The sequence below is a fragment of the Oncorhynchus keta genome, chromosome 6 (genome assembly GCF_023373465.1).
Source record: "Oncorhynchus keta strain PuntledgeMale-10-30-2019 chromosome 6, Oket_V2, whole genome shotgun sequence".
Taxonomy (NCBI): domain Eukaryota; kingdom Metazoa; phylum Chordata; class Actinopteri; order Salmoniformes; family Salmonidae; genus Oncorhynchus; species Oncorhynchus keta.
Window position 1 is genome coordinate 26,465,502 of NC_068426.1, and position 18,995 is coordinate 26,484,496.

The following is an 18,995-nucleotide window of genomic DNA, read 5'->3' on the forward strand; positions in this document are numbered from 1 at the left end:
CACATTTCCTGTATCCTTGCAGATCATAATTTTGAATAAACAACAAAGCAAACCTTATCAGATTCAAATGGGTGTAGGAGTGCGTCTCTCTGGTAAGAAGAGTGGCGGGGGCGTATGCCTCATGACTAACGGGACATGGTGTGATGAAGGAAACATACAGGAACTCAAATCCTTCTGTTCACCTGATTTAGAATTCCTCACAATCAAATGTAGACCGCATTATCTTCCAAGAGAATTCTCTTCGATTATAATCACAGCCGTATATATCCCCCCCCAAGCAGACACATCGATGGCTCTGAACGAACTTTATTTAACTCTTTGCAAACTGGAAAACATTTATCCGGAGGCTGCATTCATTGTAGCTGGGGATTTTAACAAAGCCAATCTGAAAACAAGTAACAAATTTTATCAGCATATCGATTGCGCAACCAGGGGTGGTAAAACCTTGGATCATTGTTACTCTAACTTCCGCGACGCATATAAGGCCCTGCCCCGCCCCCCTTTCGGAAAAGCTGACCACGACTCCATTTTGCTGATCCCTGCCTACAGGCAGAAATTAAAACAAGAGGCTCCCACGCTGAGGTCTGTCCAACGCTGGTCAGACCAAGCTGACTCTACACTCCAAGACTGCTTCCATCACGTAGACTGGGACATGTTTCGTATTGCGTCAGATGGGAATATTGACGAATACGCTGATTCGGTGTGCGAGTTCATTAGAACGTGCGTCGAAGATGTCGTTCCCATAGCAACGATAAAAACATTCCCTAACCAGAAACCGTGGATTGATGGCAGCATTCGCGTGAAACTGAAAGCGCGAACCACTGCTTTTAATCAGGGCAAGGTGTCTGGCAACATGACTGAATACAAACAGTGCAGCTATTCCTCCGCAAGGCTATTAAACAAGCTAAGCGTCAGTACAGAGACAAAGTGGAATCTCAATTCAATGGCTCAGACACAAGAGGCATGTGGCAGGGTCTACAGTCAATCACGGACTACAAGATGAAATCCAGCCCAGTCACGGACCAGGATGTCTTGCTCCCAGGCAGACTAAATAACTTTTTTGCCCGCTTTGAGGACAATACAGTGCCACTGACACGGCCTGCAACGGAAACATGCAGTCTCTCCTTCACTGCAGCTGAGGTGAGTAAGACATTTAAACGTGTTAACCCTCGCAAGGCTGCAGGCCCAGACGGAATCCCCAGCCGCGCCCTCAGAGCATGCGCAGACCAGCTGGCCGGTGTGTTTACGGACATATTCAATCAATCCCTATACCAGTCTGCTGTTCCCACATGCTTCAAGAGGGCCACCATTGTTCCTGTTCCCAAGAAAGCTAAGGTAACTGAGCTAAACGACTACCGCCCCGTAGCACTCACTTCCGTCATCATGAAGTGCTTTGAGAGACTAGTCAAGGACCATATCACCTCCACCCTACCTGACACCCTAGACCCACTCCAATTTGCTTACCGCCCAAATAGGTCCACAGACGATGCAATCTCAACCACACTGCACACTGCCCTAACCCACCTGGACAAGAGGAATACCTACATGAGAATGCTGTTCATCGACTACAGCTCGGCATTCAACACCATAGTACCCTCCAAGCTCGTCATCAAGCTCGAGACCCTGGGTCTCGACCCCGCCCTGTGCAACTGGGTACTGGACTTCCTGACGGGCCGCCCCCAGGTGGTGAGGGTAGGCAACAACATCTCCTCCCCGCTGATCCTCAACACGGGGCCCCACAAGGGTGCGTTCTGAGCCCTCTCCTTTACTCCCTGTTCACCCACGACTGCGTGGCCACGCACGCTCCAACTCAATCATCAAGTTTGCGGACGACACAACAGTGGTAGGCTTGATTACCAACAACGACGAGACGGCCTACAGGGAGGAGGTGAGGGCCCTCGGAGTGTGGTGTCAGGAAAATAACCTCACACTCAACGTCAACAAAACTAAGGAGATGATTGTGGACTTCAGGAAACAGCAGAGGGAACACCCCCTATCCACATCGATGGAACAGTAGTGGAGAGGGTAGCTAGTTTTAAGTTCCTCGGCATACACATCACAGACAAACTGAATTGGTCCACTCACACTGACAGCGTCGTGAAGAAGGCGCAGCAGCGCCTATTCAACCTCAGGAGGCTGAAGAAATTCGGCTTGTCACCAAAAGCACTCACAAACTTCTACAGATGCACAATCGAGAGCATCCTGGCGGGCTGTATCACCGCCTGGTACGGCAACTGCTCCGCCTCAACCGTAAGGCTCTCCAGAGGGTAGTGAGGACTGCACAACGCATCACCGGGGGCAAACTACCTGCCCTCCAGGACACCTACACCACCCGTTGTTACAGGAAGGCCATAAAGATCATCAAGGACATCAACCACCCGAACCACTGCCTGTTCACCCCGCTATCATCCAGAAGGCGAGGTCAGTACAGGTGCATCAAAGCTGGGACCGAGAGACTGAAAAACAGCTTCTATCTCAAGGCCATCAGACTGTTAAACAGCCACCACTAACATTGAGTGGCTGCTGCCAACACACTGTCATTGACACTGACCCAACTCCAGCCATTTAAATAATGGGAATTGATGGGAATTATGTAAATATATCACTAGCCACTTTAAACAATGCTACCTTATATAATGTTACTTACCCTACATTATTCATCTCATATGCATATGTATATACTGTACTCTACATCATCGACTGCATCCTTATGTAACACATGTATCACTAGCCACTTTAACTATGCCACTTTGTTTACTTTGTCTACACACTCATCTCATATGTATATACTGTACTCGATACCATCTACTGTATGCTGCTCTGTACCATCACTCATTCATATATCCTTATGTACATGTTCCTTATCCCCTTACACTGTGTATAAGACAGTAGTTTTGGAATTGTTAGTTAGATTACTTGTTGGTTATCACTGCATTGTCGGAACTAGAAGCACAAGCATTTCGCTACACTCGCATTTAACATCTGCTAACCATGTGTATGTGACAAATAAAATAACATTTGATTTGATTTGATTATTCCGTATGGTCTCCAATATGCATAGCTACGTTTTCGATGCATGTTTGTTTACCTTCTAGGTAACTTGCCTGGTTGGTCTCCGCAACATCAACAAACATGGATGAAGGTCAACACAAAGACAGTTTAATGCAAATTGTATTCGCATATACTGCCTAGTCTACTTTTTAAATGATGTTTATGAGATATATATATATTCATATATATATATAGAACCTTTAAGTATTCTGCCATTTTCGAATAAAATCTTCATTATTTTGCTTTTCGGCAATGGACTAGTTCGTAGCCAGCAGTAGTTTATGATAGCTAGCTAGCTACTTACCAAGCTAGTCAGCTTAACATTAAAAAATATATGTACAATTATGATGAACGTTGATGACCTGTGTTGGGCTCATATGGCAATTTTATTGTTACAGGGGAGCCAACAATATCTCCTAAACGGAGAACATTGAACATTGCCATGATAACTTCATCCCCAAGATTCACGTGGTGTGACTCAAAACACAAGATTCCTATCAAAGACACCAATGAGCTGTGACTACACTGTCTCGGCATCCAACATGCCAAGGAGGCTGTGCTGGAGTATGGCAAATGCCCCCAGTGTGCCAAGATGGACTGGAGCACCTGCATCAACCGCTTCACCAAAGTTCAGGAGATAATGCATCATGAGAGGAGGCACGAGGCAGCACAGTCTGAAGTTAAGCTCAAGTCTGAGACCACCTCGGCTCCCATCAAGGAACCAAAACTGGGGGAAGACCCAGTCCCCATTCTACCCCCACCTCGGCTCTCTACTACCACACCTGTATATTCATCCACCATGCCAGTGTTGTTCACCATCCTCTCCCTGCAGACAGGGCCCAATTCCAGCATCCCAAAAAACACTTTCCTCTCACAACTTGCTATTCAGCAGTCAGCTGACTCCACCCCATCCACGAGCCAGTCAGGTTCCCACATGCTGACTTCCAGGGTTTGGCAAACGACACCATTTCTCAAAATGCCGCTCGCGCTGCACCAATCACTCCAAACGGAGCCACGGTAGCCTCCAGCGGAGACGCTCTCCATCCTCCTCGTCTTCCTCCTCCTACAGACTTTTGCCCCTCTGGAAAGTGGAGGAGGTCTCAGAGAGAGTCGCGGCATTATGTCGGCCATCTTCCAGGCAATGAAGCCAACGGAGAACAAGGATGCGCTGGGTCCCGGCTGTGCGATTGCATTTCACTGAGACTCTAGTTGAGAAGATGTACCAGACTGCTAGCATGCTTGCCAAGACGGCCAACTACCTGCACTACCTATCCGACTACCAGAGGAGGCTGCTGCTGGAGAACACTGAGGATCGTTCAGCACAGAGTTTTGTGGCTATCCTCAGTAAGCTGAAGATCATTGACTAGTTCACGCTTTAGCTGTCCTCCCACCTAGGCTGAACTGTCTGGAAGGGTCATGGCTTCTTCTGTAGCCATCCGAAGACAGGTCTGGATTGCCAAGACCAACTTCACAGACTCTCTGAAAGCCACCTTCCATGTGTGGTCAGTCACACCTATGGGGTCAGCTCAGCTTCAGGCCCTAGATCGACTGGAATGGTGTGCAAACAGGAACCGTCGTAATGGCTACCTGTTGCAGGTGTAAAAAAGTATTTACTTTTTCTAAATTATTCACTTGTAGATATTCTCTATAGTCTTATTGAACTCCAGTTTTTTATATAACCAGGCAAGTCAGTTAAGAACAAATACTTATTTACAATGACTACACTGGGCCAATTCTGCGCCGCCCTATGGGACTCCCAATCTAATCCACATGTGATGCAGCCTGGATTCAAACCAGGGACTGCAGTGACGCCTCTTGCACTGAAATGCAGTGGCTTAAACCGCTGTGCCACTCGGGAGTCATGAACAGTTCAATGAACTTTGATAGAGTGTTTACTTTATCAAGGAATTTTGCATCTGTTGAACAAAGGTGGTATAGTGTCTGTCTCTACTGCATTGACTGCCTGTTTGGTACGTTTAAAAATAAACTTTTCTGAGATTGTTGAAAATTGTTAATTTTTCAATATGGGATTTAAGATATCATGCATTATTTTCTGTCCACTTACTACCTCACTCTTCTCCAGAAATTATTTCATTAAACAGTATAATAAAAGTACCCCAGTATTCAAAATAGTCCATATTTAGTAGTTAACGATAGAATAGTAAAATGTGATCTTATCCTCAGAGTATGAAAATTAAAATCAGTCCGTAACATGCCAGTATTGAGTAACATTGAAGATGCTGCATGATACACTACAGTAGGCCATCTTGTCTAATGTCAATTAGGAATGGTCACAGCTAATTATGTCAACTTGTGTTTACATGACGCAAACATGGCATGACGACAAAACCCCCTGGATCAGTGTACGTGGCACACAGCAGTCGGTAGAGCAGCTCCGGGGGCTATCGTAGCAACGTGAAGCATTGTGGGGCAGAGGCGGCCTTCTCTTCATTGAGACCGGCAAGACTTGCTGAAGTATATATCGGAGGCAGAAGATTTCTGTATTAGCTAATTAATAGTTTGACTAAAAGCACTAAGCCTCAGTTTCTTTAGACATGGGGCAGGAGGAGCTTATGAGTCGAGCCGAAGATGTGGCGGACCAGGTAGCTAACTTCGTTGTTTCACAGGCTAAAGTTAGTTGTTAGCTAGCTAGGTTGCTAACTTTTCAGACCGATTCAGAGAAACAGCGGGTTCTAGCTAGGTAGCCACAGCTGCCCGAGTGGGTTATTCATTTATATCTTGCAAGCTAGCTAATATTACTTGCGCAATTAGCTAGCGACACGTATTATTTGCTAGATAACTTGAGGAAGACATAGCTTGCCAATTATCCTACGCGTTAGGTAGCATGATGTAGGTAGCTAATTACTGCAGCAGAATACAACTGCACATATTATTACCGTGCTTTCCCTAGCTGCTTGTATTTAGGTAGCTCACATGCAAGCTACCTAGCCAGTGAACTTGGAAGTAATGATCCATAATTCCCGGTTAACAAGTTAATGATGCAACTCTGTCCACACAGTCGCTTAGAATTCAACTCCACGATATGTAGAAAGCTAACGGTACCGTCTGCTACCGTACTGTTTCACATCTCATTCTCAATGGAGTTGTGGTGGAGTTAAGAACTCTCAGCTAGCCACACAGTAACACACTAAAGTTGACTGTCTATGCAAATTCACTCCCCACAGAGACACCACACTCAACTCTTATGAAGTGTGTGTAAGAACACAATAGAAGAGTGTTGTGAAATGTACAAGACAGAGGCAGAAATTTTAAATTATTGTATGCCCCTTTGGTAAGTCTAGTTTTTTGCCCCGTGGATGAAATTGCAATCCCCTTGGAATTCGGATCTATAAGGGGACTGTGTCAAGAGCCATGGTTCAGGTTACAGAGCTGTTACCCAGGTTGAAGATTTGACTGGAAGTCAAATCGTGCTGTATTTCAGTCGATAGGAAAGACCTGGGCTAGTTCCTCTCCTATAGCCTTCCACTATACATGTGAACTTTTCTGTTTGCCCAGTTTACATACTCTCCGGACAGACATTAAGTAAAGGTGTAACATAGGCCTGCTAATTTTTTGAACACTGTTTTCAATAATCCCCAGTTGATACCAAATATTTAGTTCCGCCCGTTGACATTTTAGCATTGCTGTAAAATAGCATAGTCTGGAAATTTCACCTCTTAAATTGCTGTGCCATGAAACAGGTCTTAAGACAGGCCTTGAACAAGACAGTGCTGAAAATTCCTCACTAATAAGCTGTAAGCAAACCGTTCTGATCTAATGTAGGCTACTCGACTGAGGCTTCAGCAGCACATTTTCGGTCCTCTCTGATTGGCTGCTAGGCCCTCCCATTCGTGTGCTCTATGAATGACATGTGGGAGTTGTTGAACTGTGATAGGCCACCTCAAAACAGGCAGTGCTGATGTGTACTGTATGGTGGGAGGTGTTGTGAGATGGTTACTGTTCTTATGGTGTACTTTAGTAGGTAGACAATGATCAGTTCCAAAGTATTGGAGGGAAGCCAACAGATGGAGGTTTATTGAATGTAGGGCAGTTGGCTTTTGTTCAAGTTTAACTAAGTGAGCAGGGATTGATTTCACACACACGGTATGAAATAAAATATGAGATGAGTAATGCAAGATATGTAAACATTATTAAAGTGACTATTGAATCATTTATTAAAGTGGCCCATGATTTCAAGTCTATGTAGGCAGCTGCCTCGCTTTGCTTCTGATGTCTGATTGCCTTGAGATAGAAGCTGTTTTTCAGTCTCTCGGTCACAGCTTAGAAGGACCTGTACTGACCTCGCCTTCTGGATTGTAGCGGGGTGAACAGGCAGTGGCTCGGGTGGTTGTCCTTGATCTTTTTGGCCTCGGGTGCTGTAGGTGTCCTGGAGGGCAGGTAGTTTGCCCCCGGTGATGCGTTGTGCAGACTGCACCACCCTCTGGAGAGCCTTGTGGTATTTGCAGATGTTTCTAACCGAGTATGTAGTACTTTAAGACTGACACAAAGCAGGGTGCTTTTCTGAATGCCTGTATTCGTCCAACTTGTCATTAAATATACCATCTTCTAGGGCCTCCCGAGTGGCGCAGCGGTCTAAGGCACTGCATCGCAGTACTAGAGGTGTCACTACAGACCTGGGTTCAATCCCAGGCTTTATCACAACCGGCTGTGATTGGGAGTCCCATAGGCCAGCGCACAATTGGCTCCGCGTTAGGGGAGGGTTTGGCCGGGGGATCTTTACTTGGCTCATTGCGTTCTAGCGACTCCTTGTGGCGGGCCAGGCACCTGCAGGCTGACCTTGGTCGTCAGGTGAACAGTGTTTCCTCCGACACATTGTGCGTTTGGCTTCTGGGTTAAGTGGGCTGGTGTTAAGAAGCGCGGTTTGACGGGTCATGTTTCATAGGACGCATGGCTCGACCTTCGCCTCCTGAGTCCGTTGGGGAGTTGCAGCGATGAAACAAGATCGAAATTGGGGAGAAAAGGGGAGTTTAAAAAATATATTACCTTTTTCCCTGCTGAAATGCTACCAGTTAATATATGCCATTTAGCAGACGCTTTTATCCAAAGCGGCATACATTCTACGTATGGGTGGTCCCGGGAATCGAACCCACTACCCTGGCGTTACAAGCGCCATGCTCTACCAACTGAGCTACAGAAGTTGGCCTACTCTGTGTCTCTTTTCCCAAATTTCTTCTGAAAGGACCTTTCATGTAATCTCCTGTAGATTTTCAGTAGATTTATTTAAAGGTCCTCATTCACTCTTTCACTGTCAATGCTAGTGTCTGCTGTAACCATATGTCAGATGTTGGCCTAAATGTCCCTTTCCCCTCTCCCAGTTCTTGCGGATGACGAAGCAGTACCTGCCTCACCTGGCTCGGCTGTGTCTCATCAGCACCTTCCTGGAGGACGGCATCCGTATGTGGTTCCAGTGGAACGAGCAAAAGGACTACATCGAGGCGACGTGGGGCTGTGGCTACTTCCTGGCCACCTGCTTTGTGCTGCTCAACCTCACAGGACAGCTTGGTGAGCAAGGCTGTGATCATTAGCCTGTTAGTGTCATCAATGTAAACAAACAGCAATCTGCATGGGTCCAATGTATGGATTGAAAAAAAGCTGTTCAGAAGAAAGTCAATCTGGGTTCGTTCCCAAGCCCCCATGATGTGATCATTCATTAACTATCGACTCATTTGAGTGGTTAGTGTGGTGAGGGCCTAAGATTGTAGAATGATGACCCCATGCTGTCTTTGAAAGCTGGGGAAAGATACAGGAGTTGTATTAAGCGGGAATGCCACCCTTTTTGGGGATGATGGGGTACAGTTGTGTGGTTCAATTGAACGAGTTTCTACAATCCTAACCTTCTGTCTCTCTTTTTTTTCCCCCACTGCAACAGGTGGCTGTGTCCTTATCCTCAGTAGAAATTTTGTACAGTATGCCTGCTTTGGATTATTTGGAGTCATAGCTCTACAGGTGAGGAAATATCACATCTATTGGCATTGCATTTCATGCACCTTTCTGTGATTTTGGGCTGACATTTCAAATGGCTGACAACCCGGTCACTGACTATGTTCATGAATTTCGGGCTATGTAATATTTCATGATGATTTTCTTTTACTTATTTTTTCCAGACGGTTGCATACAGTATTTTATGGGATATAAAATTTCTGATGAGGTAGGTCTCTTCCAATAAGTTGATGAATAATATTTTTACATATTAAATTGAAAATATGCAATTGACTTTAGTCTCTTGTACATGACCAATTATATTAGTTGTTTAAGTGTCTTTAAACCATAGGTACGTTTTCCACTGTCTGTCTGTCCCACTCATTTTATACATTGAACCAGTGTTGTAGTTGAGTCACTAAACCTTGAGGTTGAGTCACAAGTCCCCTATGCACGAGTCAGAGTCGAGTCATTAACCTCTTTGGCTGAAGTCCGAGTCACCAATGGTCGAGTCACGAGGCCATCAATTTATAATAGGACTTATTCAATTGTGTCTAGTAGCCACCATTTGACCACTCTCTCTCAGTTTTTTTTAACTATTCATCACTAGCTCACAAGTTCTACTCGGGACTTGTTTCACTACTTATTTACTACATACATTTATGGTAAGTCAGGTTTTCAGCTACTTTTCTTTTTAATTGACCACTGATAGTGTAGAATTTTTTTCTTGCAAAATGAAAACTGAAGGGAGGCTTATCAGAATGTGGCTATGGGATGAAGGGGGACAGTGGAAGGGTATGACGAGGCAACACGTTCAAAGATGGGCTACTTTTCTATACTCAAGGCCAGAGAGAGACAAATGGCTAAACTGTTGTTTTACTATTCAACTCAATACTAGTGTTTTCAATTTTGTGAAGCAGTTTGTGTTTCTTAACCAGGCAAAGCTAAATAGTAGACTGGTGACTGGTGGTTACGGGGAAACAAGAGAGTCACTTGCATGATGTGTAGCCAATGATCGGAGCGGAGTCTGCCTTCCCACAATCATCGCTTGCGCTCCCGCAGCTCACCAGCTGATGTAGGCTGCGTGTGCCGGTGTGGCGAGTCCTTCCCACTGCGAGAGAACAGAACCCTCGCTGCTGAGCACATCCAGTGCTGCTAATATTCTGAATATCATAGTAGCCTATCCAGTCCAAGTGCAAATACAAGTCACAAGAAGGCGAGTCACAAGTCATGAAAATCTGGACTCGAGTCAGACTCGAGTACTGCAGCACTGTGTTGAACTAAGTATTGGTCTTATTTCCCCTCTCCTACACAATGTCTCCCCCATTCCTCTATCAGGAACCTTGCTCTTGGCGGTGGACTCCTGCTGTTACTAGCAGAGTCGCGTTCAGAAGGGAAGAGCATGTTCGCTGGCGTCCCCTCCATGGGGGAGAGCTCACCGAAGCAGTACATGCAGCTGGGAGGGAGAGTCCTGTTGGTGCTCATGTTCATGACCCTGCTGCACTTTGACCCCAGCTTCTTCTCGGTGAGTAGGCCACCACCCTGCCTCTATGGTACCACTCAGCAGGGACTAAAGCCGGAGGAGAATAACCTGTGTAATGCATTTTCTCATGGACATATGTGGAGATCAAGCTGAGTTTGTGTCAAATCAAATTCTATTAGTCACATACACATATTTAGCAGATGTTATTGCCGGTGTAGCGAAATGCTTGGGTTCCTAGCTCCGACAGTGCAGTAGTATCTAACAGTTCACAACAATATACACATCTAAAGAAAAATAATGGAATTAAGAAATATATAAATTAAGAAATATATATTAGGACGAGCAATGTCGGAGTGGCATTGACTAAAACACGGTAGAATAGAATACAGTATATGAGATGAGTAAAGCAGTACAGTATGTAAATATTATTAAAGTTACCAGTGATTCCATGTCTATGTATATATGGCAGCAGCCTCAAAGGTGCAGGGTTGAGTAACCGGGTGGTAGCTGGCTAGTGATGGCTATTTAACAGTCTGAGAAGCTGTTTTTCAGTCTCTCAGTCCTGGCTTTGATGCATGTGGGGTGTTGATAGTTTTTGTTAAGATTATAAGCAATCATTTTTGTATTGTATGGTATTTAGAAATTTGACGGCCGAAGTGCTGCATTCCATTAGACAGGATCTGTTGCAATGGTTGTACTGTATTATTGGTGGTTCAGTCTGACTCCTGACCCATGTGTCCCTCTCCACTCCCCCAGATCCTCCAGAACATGGTGGGCACGGCTCTCATCATCCTGGTGGCCATTGGCTTCAAGACCAAGCTGGCCGCACTGACCCTGGTAATATGGCTGCTGGCCATCAACGTCTACTTCAACGCCTTTTGGACGGTGCCCGCCTACAAGCCTATGCATGACTTCCTCAAGTACGATTTCTTCCAGACCACGTCCGTCATCGGAGGGCTGCTGTTAGTCGTGGCACTGGGGCCCGGCGGGGTGTCCATGGACGAGAAGAAGAAGGAGTGGTAGGGAGAGGGAGATGCACAAACACCACTGACCCCAGGACACACAAGGACCCCCAGGTTACTCGTCATTTTTCTGACCATCCACAGCAACCTCTCCCTCCACCGTTCTGTCTCCTCCTTTTCTTTTTTCACATTTTGTTTTCCAGCTGCTGTTTGTTTTTATGAGGTCAATATGGTCGGTACTGGATTATTTTATACACCTATTTATGTCCCCTTTATTTTGGTGGCAAGGAAAAAGTCAGATTTTGAATAAACTGTCAAAGTGCAAAGTAACTAATTCATGAGTGATGGGTGGATGAAAAAAATAATTGGTTCTGTGTTGGAGAGGTATGAATATCACAATGTATTCATGGATGTTATCATATAACCTTTCAGAAAGAAACAGTTTTTTGTGAATAGCTGAAAAACAGTGGTGAGTACGTGTATCAGTTTGCTGGCCAAGGAAGGCGCCAATCTTTTCCTGCTTGTTGGACCATCTGTGACTTGCTCATATCAATACTGAGACCTCTGGTACTGAATACAATACGATTCTCCCTCACTCTAGGTTGCCATCTTCCCTGCTTTTCAGAAGTCCCAGGCCTCATCCTTACACACATCCAGTCCCATGGCTGTGACTCATGGTTTGCATATGGAGATGAGTTGTGGGGGATGTGTGCATTGTATACTACTATTCAAAATGATGGATTGAAGTTGTGCTTGATTGAATATTGAAACAATTGTTAGCACCAGAACTCTTTTTTGGGCTCTTTGTTCTTTACATCTAGGGCAAATGCCTAACTAGTAACTGTATTTTAACAGGGCAGTAGTGGGAGTTTGACATTTGTGAAACGCCATATTCCTCAATCTAAAGAAGCAAGCAGAACTGAAGAGTCAACAATCACCCTGACTTTTTCCTTTGTTCAGTATTTTTACTTTATACTGTATAAGGAAATAAACATCTTGAGTTTATTGATTTTCAGAAGTTTATATAGTATTTTTAATTGTTTTTCTGAGTTCATGGAAAATTACAAAAAAGCATCTGCTTGATCTCAAAATGGGTATTTTTATATTGAGTTTTTTTAAATCATTCTTACTGTATTAATCTTTGGCTAAACTCACAACCAGGGGCCGGTCTTCCCCTTCTGACTCTTATTTTTATTTAACTTTTATTTAACTAGGTAAGTCAGTTAAGAACAAATTCTTATTTACAGGGATGGCCTACCAAAAAGGCGAAGGCCTCCTGCGGGGACAGGGGCTGGGATTTAAAAAATATATATATATAGGACAAAACACACATCACGACAAGAGAGACCTAATAAAATAACATAGCAAGGCAGCAACACATGACAACACTGGATGATAACAACATGGCAGTGACACAAAACATGGATCAAGTCATTGGGCACAGACAACAGCACAAAGGGCTAGAAGGTAGAGACAACAAAGCAGCCACAGCTGTCAGTAAGAGTGTCGATGAATGAGTCTTTGAATGAAGAGATGTCCAGTTTGAGTGATTGTTGCAGCTTGTTCCAGTCGCTAGCTGCAGCGAACTGAAAAGACAAGCGACCCAGGGATGTGTGTGCTTTTGGGACCTTTAATATAATGTGACTGTCAGAACGCTGTTGTATGTGGAGGATGAGGGCTGCAGTAGATATCTCAGATAGGGGGGAGTGGGGCCTAAGAGGGTTTTATAAATAAGCATCAACCGGTGGGTCTTGCGACAGGTATACAAAGATGACCAGTTTACAGAGGAGTATAGAGGGCAGTGATGTGTCCTATAAGGAGCATTGGTGGCAAATCTGATGGCTCTAGAGCACCCTTACCCGCCAATCTATAAATTACATCTCCGTAATCTAGCATGGATAGTATGGTCATCTGAATCAGGGTTAGTTTGGCAGCTGGGGTGAAAGAGGAGCGATTACGATAGAGGAAACCAAGTCTAGATTTTACTTTAGCCTGCAGCTTTGATTTGATCTGAGAGAAAGACAGTGTACCGTCTAGCCATACTCCCAAGTACTTGTATGAGGTGAATACCTCAAGCTCTAAACCCTCAGAGGTAGTAATCACACCTGTGGGGAGAGGGGTGTTCTTACCAAACCACATGACCTTTGTTTTGGAGTTGTTCAGAACAAGGTTAAGGGTAGAGAAAGCTTGTTGGACACAAAGAAAGCCTTGTTGTGAGCATTTAACACAAAATCCGGGGAGGGGCCAGCTGAGTATAAAACTATCACCTGCATATAAATGGATGAGAGCTTCCTACTGCCTGAGATATGTTGTTGATGTAAATTGAGAAGAGCGTGGGGCCTAGGATTGAGCCGTGGGGTACTCCCTTTGTGACAGGCAGTGGCTGAGACAGCAGATTTTTTGACTCATCACACCCATTCCATACACCCCCTCCAAAGGTAGTCGAGTTTTGATTGGCTGTTGGTGTTCCCAAATTTTGCAATTACTGTGGCCCTGCTGCAGCCTGTGAGTAAAACTAACCTGTCACTAAAACCTAAAACCAATACTATTGCCATCATCTGGCTGTGGTTAATCCTTACCACATACATGTGAACTCCTACTTTCCTATATTCCTTTCATCCTTTCCTTGCTTCCTTTCCTCTTTTCCTAACTTCCTTTCCTCTACTGGCTGTGGTTAATTCCTTCCACGTACATGTGAACTTTTCCTTTCCTAGCTTCCTTTCCTACCACCCTTTCCTCTCCTCCATCCCTATCTCACTTTCCTTATCTCCTTTCCTACATCATTTCCACCTATCCTAGTTTCCTTTCCTTGCTTTCTTAAAAAATTTTCCCTCTAAAGAAATAAACTAGGAAGGACATGAGGAAGGGAGGTAAGGGAATGAAAGGAAATTATGAAATGAAGCTAGTAAAGGAGGATAAGAAAGGGAGCTTGGATATTAAATGAAAGGGAGTGAGGAAAGGAATCTAGGAAAGAAATGGAGTTCGCATGTATGTGGTAGGAATTAACCACAACCAGTAGACAGGAAAGGAAGAAAATAAAAGGAGCTAGGAAAGGGAGCAAAGAAATGCAGAAAGGAATCTAGGAAATAAAATGAGGTTGTTCACTTGTATGTGGTAGGGGTTAAAAACCGCCAGTAGAGCGGAAAGGAAAGGGATTGAGGAAAGAAAGGAGTTTACATTTACAGTATGTGGTAGAGATAAACCACGGCCAGTAGATGGCGATACTATTAGTGAAAGGCTGCAGCTGTATACAAAATCTTGCCCACTGCCCAATACATTTGCACATCGTGGTGACTGGACTGGAGAGAAGAGCTAATTTCGCCCAGTCAATCTTTAAGAACGGTAAATACATATATCATTGTAAAATGGCGTCACCTATATTTTAAATATTTAACTTTACACTTGGCTTGCTATCAAAACATCAGACGGTATAACGTCCACATCGTGCGTGATTGCTGCTGATTATTGAGTCCATGGTAGCTAACTGACTACTGATTCGAATGCAACAGTTGGTATTTCAGTGAAGCGTGTTAGCGAGCCAGCCAACTAGGTAGCTAATAAGCAGATGTTATTTGCCACATGCTTCTTAACAACAGGTGTTGAATAACAGTAGAATACTTAATAGTATAACATGCGTGGTTTACATGTGTGCATTTATTGAGCGCGAACCTTTGGAACCTGCACTCCATTAAATGTTTATTGGTGCCATAGTCTTTGTAATGCGATTGGAGATTGCTACTAGTTTCTATAACGATATTCTTTCAGGAAAATGAATGGATGTCATCATCCATCCATTTCCCATCCTGCATCCAGTCACAGCCTTATGAATACGCCAGTGTGTTCAGGATAGAAGATGATTGGAGATTTCCGTAATTGTATTACTGTAATTAATTTTCTATATGGAAAAAGTCTGTATTTTCCTTGTATTTTTTTGCACCCAGACACAACAGCCCCCTTTGACCTGCATCATCATGTCGAAAGGCACAGTGGTTCTGGCCTACAGTGGAGGACTGGACACCTCCTGTATCTTGGTGTGGTTGAAGGAAGAAGGCTATGATGTCATCACATACTTGGTAAGGAACACGCATAAGTAGCTGTATGTGGGGCCAATATAACTTGGGGTCGGACAGCACGCAGCCATCCAGTTGGTGCTCTCCTTTATTGTAGGTCAACCTATTAGAGCCTAAATATTTCACTTGTGCAGCAGAAACGCCAGTGAATGTTCATTTCATGCAGTATTAGATATTTGTAAAGAAGGGATTCATTCACCATAGCAGTGAGTTAGCACTTTTCTGGCTGCGTAATGCTGGTGAATAGCAGTCTAGATTAACTTTTTGCCCTATGGCCAGTTCAGAATTGCACCCAATGCAGATTTCTTTATTGTGTAACTGTTGATTCATTGACTGGCTAGAGAAAAGGTTGGGTATGCTGAAGGCCTACTGTCCCAATCTGCAACCTGTTTTTCTTCTTGGAATCCCTGCCTGCTCATGTTATGTTGTGATAGAAAAACCTCTGCCAAGCAAGCATTCAGAATTCCACAGAGGCAGACAGACAGGCACAGCTACCTCAGTTATGTGGAACAATGCCCCCCCCCAAAGTTATTTTTTTTGTTGACTAAGTGAGAGAGATGTACTTTATTGTCCATGAACTTGCAGAGACCAGATGGCTTTATGCTCACAACCCGGCACACACTAAGGGCCTGAAGGCTATGGTTCAGCTGCAGTGCAGCACCATTTGAGCAGTTGTAGGGGGTGAAGTGCCTTGCTCAAAGGTACAACGGCAGTCAATGGTATCTACAGTGCATTCGGAAGGTATTCAGACCCCTTGACCTTTTTACATGTTTTGTTTCAACCTTATTCTAACATGGATGAAAGTTATTTTTCACTCATCAATCTGCACACACTACCCCATAATGACAAAGCAAAAACAGGTCTTTAGAAAATGTACATTTATAATACCTTTATCACATTTACGTAAGTATTCAGACCCTTTACTCAGTACTTTGTTGAAGCACTTTTGGCAGCGATTACAGCCTTGAGTCTTCATGGACATGACCCTACAAGATTGGAACACCTGTATTTGGGGAGTTTCTCCCATTCTTCTCTGCAGATCCTCTCAAGCTCTGTCCGGTTGGATGGGAAGCGTTGCTGCACAGCTATTTTCAGGTCTCTTCAGAGCTGTTCGATCGGGTTCAAGTCTGGTTTCTGGCTGGGCCACTCAAGGATATTCAGAGCCTTGTCCCAAAGCCACTCCTGCGTTGTCTTGGCTGTGTGCTTAGGGTCGTTGTTCTGTTGGAAGGTGAACATTCACCCCTGTCTTGAGGTCCTGAGCTCTCTGGACCAGGTTTTTATCAAGGATCTCTCTGCTCTGTTCATCTTTGCCTCAATCCTAACGTGTCTCCCAGTCCCTGCCTCTGAAAAACATCCCCACAGCATGATGCTCCCACCAATGCTTCACCGTAGGAATGGTTTTTGGTTTACTCCAGACGTGACGCTTGGCATTCAGGCCAAAGAGTTCAATCTTTGTTTCAACAGACCAGATAATCTCGTTTCTCATGGTCTGAGAGTCCTTTAGGTGCCTTTTGGCAAACTCCAAGTGGACTGTTATATGTCTTTTACTGAGGAGTGGCTTCCATCTGCCAGCTCTAGGAACAGTCTTGGTGGTTCCAAACTTCTTCCATTTAAGAATGATGGCGGCCACTGTGTTCTTGGGGACCATCAACGCTGCAGAAATGTTTTGGTACCCTTCCCCAGATCTGTGCCTCGACACAATCCTGTCTTGGAGCTCTAAAGACAATTCCTTCAACCTCATGGCTTGATTTTTGCTCTGACATGCACTGTCAACTCTGGGACCTTATATACACGGGTGTGTGCCTTTCCAAATCATGTCCAATTAATTGAATTTACCACAGGTGGACTCCAAGTTATAGAAACATCTCAAGGATGATGAATGGAAACAGAATGCACCTGAGCTCAATTGCGAGTCTCATAGCAAAGGGTTCGAATACTTATGTAAATAATAGTGATGTACCGATATGACATTTTTTGGCGAATAGCAATATCCGATATTTTCTTTGCCAAAAACAAAACGATACCGATATTTAAAAAAATTGCGGCCTTTTAAGAATTCTATTACAGTTAAATAGTTAACACACACATAGACACAGCAGTCTAAGGCATTGCATCTCAGTGCAAGAGGCGTCACTACCTTCCCTTGTTTAAATCCAGGCTGTATCACATCCGGCCGTGATTGGGAGTATCATCGGGACATGGATGTGTGGGAGTCTGATAACTCGGAGGATGGCGTTGGGAAACGAGCAGACTGTTACCCCATTTCATTGATCCCCAATTCTTAGGTAAAGCTGTACAGTGCAATATGAATGTCAATACACACAATAGGCTGACTGGGGAGGTGATTTCACACAGTCAGTCCTGCGATAAGAGCTGCAACGCTAATATTTGCATAAACTCTGCACAGTTGTGTTCTGTGGGTGTCACTGAGTAGACTGATACCCCATTTCATTGCTTCACATTCCAACCTAGTTTTACATTATATAGTCTGAATATGGCATGATTCCACCAATTGTAACCTTCTGCATCACTTTCAAAGAGTTTCTTTTATTTTGAAAATTAACTGCAAATTCCACCAATTCCACCGTGCCTAATCCTTATTGTGGCAAGCTTCACAACACGTTCTGGTCGAGCCTCACTAGCCAGATGAAGCTAGCTGGCTGCTTATAACGTTAGCTTTGGGCAACAGGGTTAAGTAACTGGCTAGCTATTTATTTTTCATGAACTGAAGTTAAATTCCAGTAGGAGAACAACAAGTGGCTACCTAGCTAATACGTACAAGGATTCTTAAATCTTTGCTAAGAATAATGAGTGACTGCAGTTTCTACTGGTCATTGTGTTCAGGCTGGTTGTATTGGTGCTAGCTGGGTACTAAGCTAAAGCTAGCTACCCCAGAAGTTGCAGTCAAACAAATGATGCTTTATTGCCAACGCTGTGTTATAAACACATCGTTCTTGGCCGGTGTTTACTTGTTTGCAGACATTAATTGTCTGCTTTGACAGTGGTACTGATAGTAGTAGTGGTGGTTGCTTGGCTTGCATGTGCAAATTCAGAACACACAACATTCTATAATAGAACAGTGTTATTTGACGTGTCAAATTTAAAAGCTTATGTAACATGTCAAAGAGGTTTTATTTGTCTCGTCAAATAGTGTTATTTGACATGTATCTTTTTTGACACCCAAAGACCCAAACGGCGTTCCATAGTATGCCGTGAAGCTAATAGCAGTGACGCTATTACTGTGTAACTCCGGTAGGGTAACGTGTACCGGTGCTCGACCAGTCGGTGAAAGCCAACATAGCCAACGACAGTGAATGGTTGATTGTCAAGGGCAATGAATTCCATTATCTTGGCGTTGTCTCGCTGAAATGTTCTTACTCTTTCAAATGACTGCTCGATCCACACAGCAGACATTATGGGCTAGGTTAGGAATGCTGTGTTGCGCAACATTTTACGCGGCGTCATTACGTCATGTACCTACATTTTATA

General features: G+C 44.2%; 2 protein-coding genes across 2 annotated transcripts in view; both read left to right on the forward strand.

Moving 5' to 3' along the window:
- The first annotated feature begins 5,418 nt into the window (after nucleotides 1-5,418).
- Nucleotides 5,419-12,441, forward strand: surf4 (surfeit 4). Its single transcript, XM_035772318.2, has 6 exons — nucleotides 5,419-5,654; nucleotides 8,388-8,574; nucleotides 8,942-9,018; nucleotides 9,177-9,220; nucleotides 10,330-10,516; nucleotides 11,231-12,441. Exons 1-6 carry the CDS (start codon nucleotides 5,607-5,609, stop codon nucleotides 11,495-11,497), a joined length of 810 nt encoding a protein of 269 aa, XP_035628211.1. The 5' UTR covers nucleotides 5,419-5,606; the 3' UTR covers nucleotides 11,498-12,441.
- Nucleotides 12,442-14,617: 2,176 nt separating this feature from the next.
- ass1 (argininosuccinate synthase 1) overlaps nucleotides 14,618-18,995 on the forward strand; it is a 33,523-nt gene continuing 29,145 nt past the window's right edge. Inside the window, exons 1-2 of the mRNA XM_035772319.2 lie at nucleotides 14,618-14,778; nucleotides 15,378-15,509. Coding sequence (XP_035628212.1) covers nucleotides 15,408-15,509 — 102 coding nt within the window. The 5' untranslated portion in view covers nucleotides 14,618-14,778; nucleotides 15,378-15,407. The remainder of the gene's footprint in view (nucleotides 14,779-15,377; nucleotides 15,510-18,995) is intronic.